Source organism: Coregonus lavaretus, assembly GCF_964263955.1.
Source record: "Coregonus lavaretus genome assembly, chromosome: 10".
Lineage (NCBI taxonomy): Eukaryota > Metazoa > Chordata > Actinopteri > Salmoniformes > Salmonidae > Coregonus > Coregonus lavaretus.
This window is the reverse complement of record NC_139997.1, coordinates 49,066,638-49,078,605: the sequence shown is the minus strand read 5'-3', so window position 1 is coordinate 49,078,605 and position 11,968 is coordinate 49,066,638. Positions and strand designations below refer to the sequence as shown.

The 11,968-nt window shown below is 41.8% G+C and overlaps 1 protein-coding gene across 1 annotated transcript in view; it reads right to left on the bottom strand.

Moving 5' to 3' along the window:
* Positions 1–2,658: 2,658 nt before the first annotated feature.
* LOC311136373 (kin of IRRE-like protein 3) overlaps positions 2,659–11,968 on the bottom strand; it is a gene marked incomplete at its 5' end in the record, with an annotated part of 346,657 nt that continues 337,347 nt past the window's right edge. The window contains 3 exons of the mRNA XM_084170475.1: positions 2,659–3,229; positions 10,558–10,647; positions 11,306–11,415. Of these exons, the coding sequence (XP_084026601.1) occupies positions 2,744–3,229; positions 10,558–10,647; positions 11,306–11,415 (686 nt within the window). The 3' untranslated portion in view covers positions 2,659–2,743. The remainder of the gene's footprint in view (positions 3,230–10,557; positions 10,648–11,305; positions 11,416–11,968) is intronic.

Here is an 11,968-nt window from a genome sequence, read left to right as displayed (position 1 = left end):
GGATTACAGTTTATCTTGGCCCATAGTGTCACATCTCCTCCTGTTGCTCCCCTCTGGCGCTCTGATTCGCCGGTCTACTGAGCCACCACCTCGGCAACACCGGAATGGAAACCCAACGCACCCTAATCACCTCCAGCGCACCTGCACCTCATCATCTCATCACCACCCCTATTTAGCCCTGGACTGTTCTGTATGATGTTGTGTGTGATTGTGTAAGTCTATGGAATGGGGTGAGAACCATGAGCCTCCTAGGTTTTGTATTGAAGTCAATGTACACAGGGGAGACGGAAACTAGCTGTCCTCCGGCTACACCATGGTGCTACCCTAGAGAGTGCAGTTGAGGCTAATGTAGACCTTCTTTGCAAAATAGTGTGTTTTAATCAGTTATTTGGTGACATGATTATATTTAGTGTAGTTCTATCTGAAAAGGATACATTTTTAAATGTTTTACAATTAGAATTGTTATGAAATTTAATGAGGAGGATGGTCCTCCCCTTCCTCCTCTGAGGAGCCTCCACTGTTTAAGGGTAAGGAACCATCTAACATTAATTTGTAGAATACTGAACTAACCCTTTTAACACACAGTTCAACAACGGAAAAGGTATCTGCATGATAATGGAGGTTACGTGATATTTTATAGTAACACCTTGATTGGGGATATACTGTATGGTGTCCATTCTAGGACAGCCGTCTCTCTGTTGTAAGGCATATGATAATCAGTCATGATGAATGGTGGTGCTGGTCATTACCAAACAGGCAGGGTATGGATGGAGGCTGCATTAAAATATTTAAATACATTGGGAAGTTATTTGGTTTATAAATTACATACTGGTGATTTTTAATATTGGGGTAGTGATTTGCAATTAGATAATTAACAAATGCCTTATTAATGATTGGAAAGTGTTACCCAAATGAGTCATTTGGTTTTGAACGTAGTTGAGAGAGGAATTAAGATTGGTTGACTTTTTTTTGTATGAGACGCTTCACTGTGAGGATGCTCATATTGGCCCTCTCAACTTTAAAACCAAAAAGATCCCACGCAACCTTCATCATATTGAGTTAGTTCATATCATATTTATATTGACCAATAGTAATTATTTAATGAAGTCATAGTAGGACCTCAAAGACACAAACCTCAGTGTTACAGATTGATTGCTCAACCGAACTGTCAATATCAAACTTGGGATATTTAAAAGTGAAACACATGTAAATATGCAATCAATATTTTTGAGAAATATTTTTTTCGCATTTTTTAAAAGTGAAATTGAAAGTTACAGACATTTCTGTGTTCCGAACTACCTCCAGTCCCGACGAGTTCATATGTTTGAGGTCCTACTGTAGTAAATTATATTGTTTGCTAACCACCTTCAGTATTTACTCTTGAACAGAACAACCTAATTGTCACTTTTCAAACTGAATAGTACCATTTGAGACAAAACAATGTGGTTCACTTAAAACAGTGGGCACCAAGTCATTGTAACCACAGAGGCAACAGACAGAAAAAATTAACTTTATCTTCATCCCTGTCATTTAGTGGTCAAATCACAGTACACATAAATGCTGGATTTACAGAGCTCCAGTGTAAACAACACGATATCAGCTAAGTATGGCAAGCCACGAAAATGAGAACAGCTCCGGCAGCGATGACATTGTATTTGGCTCCACAGCTATCTGCTCACACACATACGATCAAGCTGCAAGTGTCTCACATTGAATGGGAAAGTACAGATGATAAGGTCCTTGACCCTTTCTCTGATGTGTAAACATGACACTGTCCTTTCAGAAGAAACAAAACGGTTCCAGGAACCAACGGTTTGTGAGGGAACAAAGCATTTGAAAAGTCAGCTCAAGTGAAGTAGTACAACAGTATTCTACAGTACACTTCTCCATGCATTTATCTATGATCTGTGACTCAGTAATGAACTTTCACAAGGCATATATCAAAAAGGAAAAAAAATCACCATAAGTCCAAAATAAAAGAACAAAATATAGAATATACCTAGATAACCAAACGGGACAAAATCTATAATTGGTTGAGTATTAATTATCCAGGTGTAGGGATATTAGACCTGCAGGTCAGCCAGTTGGCAAGGTGTTCCTCTTTATTACATAGCCTGCCACTGACACCATATTTCCTCATAGGTTTCATTAACCATCTAAGGATTTTTTTTTTTACGTACAAGAATTGCCTCAGGCGGTTTTTAACAATACCCCTTTGTGCGTCAAACCCCAACTGGGAAGCTGAACATAGGCCCAAGAGTTTGTCTTCCTCCATAATATAAACTTTTAAATAATTCTGGAATTTATCCACACAGCTGTGCGTTTTGAGGCAGTCCTCTAGTTGAAACAGAATAGTGAACAACAGCAGAACATTGTTCATTGAGAAAGTGGACTTTTGATTGTCATCTTTTTTTCCACCATATGTAGCTCTCAAGGTTATGATCTCTTTTGTTTGATGAGCTTGTTTCAAGGGGAATACAATGTAATCCAAAGAACATGTAAAAAGAGTGGTACGTACAATGTCCACATTAGGACAGCCTCAGTCTCATCAGGACTTCAGGCTGTCCTAATATGGACAACGTAGTTGCCAATCGTCTGTCAAAGGTGGAATACTGCATCATCTCCCTCGGGTGGACCAGAGTACAAACCAAACAAAAAATAGCACTGTATACTAGTCAGGCAGTGTTCCTTAAAGTGTCCAAATGTGCTATCCCGTCCGAACCCACTCCCATCCATAGCTCTATTACACATGGGTCTGCATGCGTTTCTGCAGCGGCCGCGTCAGGTCAGAGTTCTGCGAGGACGTCTGCGAGTAGTGGGAGGAGGAGGAGGCGGCCGAGGCCTTGCTGTCCTTGTCGAACTGCACATAGCCGTCCTGCTTGCTGTAGCTGCTCACGCTGCTGTCACACTGCGTGTCGATGAAGGAGCTGGAGTCACTAAGCGATCCCCGCTGGAACTCGCGCTCACACAGCTCGATAGAGCTGCTGCCCATGCCCAGCACGAAGCGCTGGCTGTAGTCGTACAGGCGGTTGGGCCCAGCACCTAGCGTGTTGTAGATGTTGGTGAAGGACATGCCCGTAGGCACGCGTTGTTTGCCCATGGTGGATGAAGAAGAAGCCGAAGGGTTCCGTACCTCAGTGCCGCTGGTCTGGTTGGCGGCCATTGGCATAGTCGGGGTGCCATGGTGCGCCTTGAAGGTATTGACACTGTAATAGCCATTGGTTGGATCCTTGTGGAGGAGAGGGGACAAAGACACAAAGGGAGGTGTTAATTTAGTATAAGGACAGGAGAAAGCATGTCAGTGCAGTTACTATTTTGGTAGTTATTGTGATCGCAATCGAATTGGTCATTGTTAGCCAAAGAACATCTCAGATAGCCGTTCCTATCTAATTTTCTCATTGGGCACAATAGTGATAGCAATGAAATGCATCTTGCCAATAAATTGAAGTTATTTTGCTACAGCAGTTTGCAACTTACTAGGAAAATAAATCAGCTTTTTCCCATCTTCGCTTACCTTGGGAAACCTTTCAGTATTGCAGAGGGCCACTAGTTGCTCAGGTCTAGTGTCCGATCAAGAGAAGCATTGTGTGGGATTGGAGCAAGACACCTAAACTAAACAACACCAAACAGTGTTGCGTGTAGAATATCCACACGTCTGGCAAATATTGAAACTCAAGCCAACTTTACCACGGTTTTTCAACAAGCTTTACGCTTCGGACGCTTTGATCTGCTCTACCACCCACCTGTCTGGTAAGGTTGAACACCTCCTCTCCTACTCAGCCTCCCGAAAAAGCTTATCCCAAGCGTGTGTGACACCTATTCCCGTTGCCTGCTGCTTGGATCCCACCCGGCGATCTGTTCCTCATCTGCCCTGGCCTGTCTCCCCCTGTCTGGTACAGGTACCCCCACCACACTCCCCCATCTTCCCCGAGCTTTCGCTCGCCTCCAGCACACACGCACATACACACACATTGCAGATTTTGGACTGATCAGAATTTTATGTAGGCTAATTAACTTGTTAATCTTGTTATGGGAGCTTTACTCAGAAATGCTTTAATTAACTAGTGTAGGCCTGCTATTTATATATCTCAGATTTGTATAGCCTACTCGACTCATAGAGAGCTACTTTCTCAAGTTATCTTGTTGGGGCAAGTGATTCTTTGAACTGACAATGGCTAGCCACGAGTGGTTTTATTTTTTTCTTATGCTTTATGCTATTTGCACCATTACTCCTGCATGCTTTGTTGACCATGAACTTGCTTGTTTACCCGACCGTGGGACAGACAATGTTTGTTCCCACACTCGCGACTCTGACTCTCTATTGTTTACTCTGACTCTTTGCCTCCCATCCTATTCTAACCACCTCTCGCCGGCTTTGTATTCATGTTACCTGATGACATTTCTGTACAATATGATCTTGCTACCATCTGATAAACATTCAAATGTCATAAAAAAATCAACACTGCAGAGCTCTCCCTGTCCTCTGCCGTGAAAATGTGTATGTACACCCTGGCCCATCTACTGTTGCTAGCCCCAATTCTGATTAGTGCTTTGATGTTTTCTGTTTCCCTGATTTATGCTCTTGTAAAAGCCTGGGTTTTCTGCGCGTTAACATTAGAAGCTTATTACCTCAAATCTATCAATTGAAAGTGTGGGTTCACAGCTCCAATCCAGATGTGTTGGTCATTACTGAGATGTGGTTAAGAAAGAGTGTGTTGAACACTGATGTTAACCTTTCCGGTTATAACCTTTTTTGGCAAAACAGATCTTCCAAAGGTGGTGGAGTGGCAATCTTTACCAAGGAACACCTTCAGTGATCTTCTGTCTCCACCAAGTCTGTCCCCAAACAATTTGATTTGCTGGTTTTAAGCATTAAGCTTTCAAATAGCTCTTTGTTGACTGTTGTTGGGTGTTATCGTCCACCATCAGCACCGGCCTGCACCCTACCTGCCCTAAGCTCTCTCCTGGCCCCTTACACTAAGTCTGAATTTCTCCTGCTAGGTGACCTAAACTGGGACATACTTAAACCACCTGACCAAGTGCTAAAGCAACGGGACTCCCTAAATCTTTCTCAGATTATTACCAATCCCACAAGGTATGGATGCCAACACCCAGAAAAGGCTACTCTCCTTGATGTTATTCTCACAAATAATCCTGATAGGTATTATTCTGGTGTTTTCTGTAATGACCTTAGTGATCACTGTTTTACAGCCTGTGTTCATAATGGTTGCTCAGTTAAACGACCTGTCCTGAATTGTCATAGACGCTTGATAAAAACCTTTCATGAGCAATCCCTCCTTCATGACCTGGCCTCTGTAAATTGGTATAGAATCAGCTTGATTCCCTCTGTCGAAGATGCTTGGACCTTCTTTTTTGATATTTTCAGTGGTATTGTTAACAAACGGCCCCATAAAGAAAATGAGAATTAAAAACAGGTTCAGCCCCTGGTTCGACCGTGATCTGGCAGAGTTACTCCACTTCAAGAATTCCATTTGGCGAAAGGCTCGGCACACGCATACTCAGGCTGACAAATGAGAAATACGTGCTCTCAGGATATCCAGAAGGCTAAAGTTAGTTACCCCAAGAAGTTCTGGGAAACGGTTAAAGACCTGGAGAATAAACCCTCCTCCTCACAGTTGCCCATGTCCCTTAATGTTGATGATGTGGTTGTTATTGACAAGGAGCACATGGCTGAGCTCTTTAATCACCACTTCATTAAGTCAGGATTCCTATTTGACTCAGCCATGCCTCCTTGCCCGTCCAACATGTCCTCATCTCCCAGCCCTTCTAATGTGACTAGCCCCGATGCTCCTCCCTCTTTTTCCCCTGCCCTGCTACAAAGTTTCTCCCTGCAGGTGGTCACTGAGTCTGAGGTGCTAAACGAGCTCCTTAAACCTGACCCCCCAAAAAACCTCTGGGTCAGATGGTTTAGATCCTTTCTTCTTTAAGGTTGCAGCCCCTATCATCGCCAAGCCTATCTCTGACCTTTTTAACCTGTCTCTCCTCTCTGGCGAGGTTCCCATTTCTTGGAAGGCAGCCACGGTGCTTCCTTTATTTAAAAGGGGAGATCAAGCTGATCCTAACTGTTATAGACCAATTTCTATTTTGCCATGTCTATCCAAAGTGTTGGAAAAACTTGTCAATAGTCAACTGACTGGCTTTGTTGATGTCTATCGTATTCTCTCTGGTATGCAATCTGGTTTCCGCTCAGGTTATGGATGTGTCACTGCAACCTTAAAGGTCCTAAATGATGTCACCATTGCCCTTGATACTAAGCAATGTTGTGCTGCTATTTCTATTGACTTGGCGAAGGCTTTTGATATGGTAGACCTTTCCATTGTTGTGGGCTGGCTAAGGAGTATTGGTGTCTCTGAAGGGTCTTTGGCGTGGTTTGCTAACCACCTCTCTCAAAGAGTGCAGTGTGTAAAGTCAGAACATCTGCTGTCTCAGCCACTGCTTGTCACCAAGGGAGTAACCCAAGGCTCAATCCTAGGTCCCACGCTCTTCTCAATTTACATCAACAACAGAGCTCAGGCAGTAGGAAGCTCTCTCATCCATTTATATGCAGATGATACAGTCTTATACTCAGCTGGCCCCTCCCCGGATTTTGTATTAAACGCTCTACAACAAAGCTTTATTAGTGTCCAACAAGCTTTCTCTGCCCTTAACCTTGTTGTGAAACACCTCCAAAACAAAGGTCATGTGGTTCGGTAAGAAGAATGACACTCTCCCCACCGGTGTGATTTCTACCTCTGAGGGTTTAGAGCTTGAGGTAGTCACCTCATACAAGTACTTGGGAGTATGGCTAGATGGTACACTGTCTTTCTTTCAGCACATATCCAAGCTGCAGGCTAAGGTTAAATCTAGACTTGGTTTCCTCTATCGTAATCGCTCCTCTTTCACCCCAGCTGCCAAATTAACCCTGAATCAAATGATCATCCTACCCATGCTAGATTACGGAGATGTAATTTATAGATCGGCAGGTAAGGGTGCGCTCGAGCGGCTAGATGTTCTTTATCATTCGGTCTTCAGATTTGCCACCAATGCTCCTTATAGGACACATCACTGCACTCTATACTCCTCTGTAAACTGGTCACCTCTGTATACCCGTCGCAAGACGCACTGGTTGATGCTTATTTATAAAACCCTCTTAGGCCTCACTCCCCCCTGTCTGAGATACTTTCTGCGGTCCTAATCCTCCACATACAACACCCGTTCTGCCAGTCACATTTAGTTAAAGGTCCCCAAAGCACACACATCCCTGGGTCGCTCCTCTTTTCAGTTCGCTGCAGCTAGCGACTGGAACTAGCTGCAAAAAAAAAAAAAAACTGGACAGTTTTATCTCCATCTCTTCATTCAAAGACTCTTACTGACAGTTGTGGCTGCTTTGTGTGATGTATTGTTTTCTCTACCTCCTTGCCCTTTGTGATGTTGTCTGTGCCCAATAATGTTTGTACCATGTTTTGTGCTGCTACCATGTTGTGCTGCTGCCATGTTGTGCTGCTGCCATGTTGTGTTGCTACCGTGTTGTTGTCATGTTGTGTTGCTACCATGCTGTGTTGTCATGTGTTGCTGCCATGCTGTGTTGTTGTCTTAGGGCTCTTTTTATGTAGTGTTGTGGTGTCTCGTTGTGATTTGTGTTTTGTCCTACATTTCCTATTTTTTTATCCCAGCCCCTGTCCCCGCAAGAGGCCTTTTGCCTTTTGGTAGGCAGTCATCATGAATAAGAATTTGTTCTTAACTGACTTGCCTAAAATAAAGGTTAAATAAAAAATAAATATAAAGATAACTCACAAAAAGATTGATGATTACAGTTTGAAAGAGCAACATCTAATTTCTTCCAGTCCTCTTTTGATGATCCAGTCATTTACTTTCATTTCAACCGGGAACAGTTATCCTGGCTTTAATAATATGTGCGTTGTTTCGGTTATAAATATATATGTTCCCACACTAATGGTTAAGGTAAGAAATGGTAAAGGGGAAGGTGATCGTAGATCTGTACATTTTACATTTACATTTTAGTCATTTAGCAGACGCTCTTATCCAGAGCGACATACAGTTAGTGAGTGCATACATTTCTTTTCTCCATACGTAGGGGAAACTTCACCCCGGAGTGCATAAGAAGAGTATAAACTTGACTTCTATTTCAGGCTTCATCAACAGGTATTTATGCCCTAATCCTAGGTGGTCTCAAGCTGTGACACCCATTGTTGCTCATGTATTCAAATGCTTGCCTTATTGTGACCAAGGTCAGTCACATCCAAATGAACTGCTATTTATTAGAATGATGGGAAAACAAAGAAACAGGCTGATGCGTGCGAACATGTGAAAAATAGATTACATGCTTTCGGGTTGTGAAATTGTCATCTCCCACGAAGGCAAATAAATCCTGTTATCAGCCAATTAAATGGCCTTGATGATTTCACATGTGGGAGCAACATACTGTATGTCGAAAAATTGCCACAACAGTTTATTTTCAGCCACGGCCTATGTGTTTAAAGCGTTTTTTCCCCTGCCCTCTCTATGTTACTCCATTTCCTTTCTTGAAATTAAATGATTGTTCGATTCCTGGAAGACGGAGATAGACTTTGCCTGCCGACATTCCAAAGGGGGAAAAATACTAAATTTGCTGTCAGAGCTAGCAGATACTGTATCTTTGTCTGCACTTTAGGCTGGGGGAAATTGCAAATAACTATTAGGGATGGCAAGATAAAAGGGATGGTACTCCAAGCAGCATAATCTCAAGGGTGGGAATTTAATTAGCCGAGGAAGAGGAAGGTTTATGAGAATATATCAGCGGATAACTTATCTGACCTGGGAGATGGAGAAGGGGTAGCCTCACGGATAAGAGTCAGAGTCCAGGTTCAAAGATGTCGTGGAATGGGCTTAAATTAAGCTTTTGAAAGTGGAAGTTTCCAATATCCCAAATTATATTGCATATCCGTACTTAAAGGGATAGTTAATCTATAATAAAGTTGTATCCTATTTTCCGACTTACCTAGGCTGCTGTCAATTCGTTCAGACAGTTTGAGCAATGCTGATGGAAAGAGATGTGAATCGAGTGGAAGGGACCTGATTAAAGAAAAATGCTATTTTCACACTCTTGTCAATACTGTGCTTGCTGGGTCCATCTGTTTCCATTAGCATGTCCATAAATGCTAGCCAGGAGAGGCTGGACATTATTTACATAACCAGCTAATGGTCTTAAATGTCTAGATGAACTGACAATACCCAAAGTAAAAAGAAAAGAGTGTTTTATGTGAACTAACCCTTTAATGCTTGATACTGCAGTAGAGCACACATTTTAGTATGTCAATTACAGACCACTGAACAGCCATCACAATAATGATGGTGACCTCTTAATGCATTAGGATGAATCTTTCATCCCACATATCATACTTGATTATGTACAGTGGGGTCCAAAATTATTGGATCCCTTGATAAAGATGAGCAAAAAAGATTGTATAAAATAAATATAAATACTGAGCTGTGATGTATGACTAACAAACAAGAATAATATAATTTTATACTAATACAATTGCTCAGAGAAAGAGGAGCATAACAAATACAATTATTGGATCCCCTGTTTTCAATACCTTAGCACCCTCCCCTTGCGAGGATAACGACACTGAGCATTTTTCTAAAATGTTTTATAAGATTGAAGAACACATTGGAAGGGAACTTAGAGCATTCCTCCATACAGAATATTTCCATATCATTGATATCCTTTGTCTGTGCTTATGGACTGCCCTCAAACAATTCAAAACCACAGGTTTTCAATGGGGTTCAAGTCCAGAGACTGAGATGGCCATTGCAAAATGTTTATTTTGTGGTTAATTAACCATTTCTTTGTGGATTTTGGTGTACTTGGGGTTATTGTCTTGCTGGAAGATCCACTTGCGGCCAAGATTCAGCCTCCTGGCAGAGGCAACCAGGTTTTTGGCTAAAATATCCTGGTACTGGGTAAAGTTCATGAGGCCGTTGACCTTAACAAAGGCCCCAGGACCAGTGGAAGCAAAATAGCCCCATAACATCAAAGATCCACCACCATATTTTACAGTCGGTATGAGGTACTTTTCTGCATATGCTTCCTTCTTTCCACGCCAAACCCACCACTGGTGTGTGTGGGCAAAGATATTTATTTTTATGAAATCCAACAAATGTAAATGCCTGGAGTTTGCTAAACAGCATTGGCACTTTGATTGGAACCAGTGCTATTGTCAAATGACATGAAAATAGAGCTCTTTGGCCACACACACCAGCGGTGGGTTTTGTGTCAAAAGAAAGATGCATATGCAGAAAATAACTAACATTCCTTACATCTAAGCAGAAAAACAAAGAGTCATTCTTTGTGAAAAATAACAAACAGAATAGGAGTACTAACTGAATATAATACATGTTCCTCCTTGAACTACACAATGGTGTACATTTTAGGACATTTCAACTAATGTTGTATCACTGCCCCCTGTATGCCTGGCTCTGTGCCCACCTTATTCGGTGTACATTTTAGGACTAATGTTATATCACTGCCTCCTTTATGCCTGTTTCTGTGCCCACCTTAATGTGCTGGAACTCCTTCTCTTCCTCTTGTAGGACCTCCAGCTGCTTCAGCACAGACTCCTGCGCCTGGAACTCCCCTCGCTCATTCTGAGACACCAAGGGGGCAGACATGTCACTCACAGGCCGTTTGATATTCATGTAGTATTAGGGATGTAGTGGAGGGTAAACACATGCAACACTGTTTACGCACCTTTTTATTTAGTTAATAGTATTTAAGTGCCTATTTACACTAAATAAGCATGGTTGTCCATCTCGGAGAGATTACAGGGTTTACTCACTTTTCTTTTTTAACACTACATCCCCGAGTAAAATGCCATGTCTAATTGAGCTCTCTTGGTTCCTGTGTTTGCAGCAAGTCTGTTAGATGTATACAGATATATGATCTTAAAATAAAAATTTGAGTTTAAAAAGGCTTCTAAAGTTTGTAATTTCCACTTTGAAATTTCAGACTTGATTTTACCTTACGGAAAATGTATCAACTCCTACAAAAATGTCCATTAATTATAATCCACATAATAACTCACATTTCCTGTTGCTGCAGGAATATTTTCCTGCTGTTTTTAGGATACTGGCTCAAATTAAGATCCTAAACCTGTAGATGTACTGTAGAATGAAAAGTGCTCTTCAATTAACTGTCGATTAGAACATTTCCAATTGATTCTGATGTACTACATACAGTGTGTATCGATGGACTCGCAAATTACATGCAGCGAGGAGAGATGAGGTAGAATAGCATTCAACTCACCATTATCTGCTTGATGGCTGTATGCTCCTCTGTTTCCTGAGCTGCGTTGTGATCCTTGTGAACAATCTCCACCCGGATGTCGTTTTTTGCCAAAACCACTCCTTTGAGATCTGGAAAGAGACAGGGAAACTGATGGGCACCACTGACATAAGTTGACTGGCACTGGATCATACCACATTCGAGCGGCGTCAAAAGCTGCTCAGATATCTTGATGGGAGCTTGAAGCAGTTATGAATGTTTAGATTATAAAGGTGTCGTGCTGCTTATTTATGTGTTATAGACCTTACATAGGGCACTGACTGCATACTAGAGTGTCACTGAAATTGGTGATAATCATATACTGTACAATCATATCCTTATGTTGGCAGGCTCCTTATTCCTTAAACAGACAGCAGTGACTACTGTCATTCATGGACATTAATCACATGGATATTTATGTAGCACGTATGCATGGCACTAGTGAAATAAACATAATTGCTTTATCGACTGCCTCTGACATTGTAAAATCATAAACAATCATATACCAGTCCCTCCAGGATTTAGCTGGGGTTTTGTGTGATATCTGCGCGCAATTATTATTTTTTGCCGCGGCAGTTTTGACATTTTGCATGGCAATATGCAATGATTTTGTCAAATTTATCGGGAAAATGTGCTTTAGAGGGA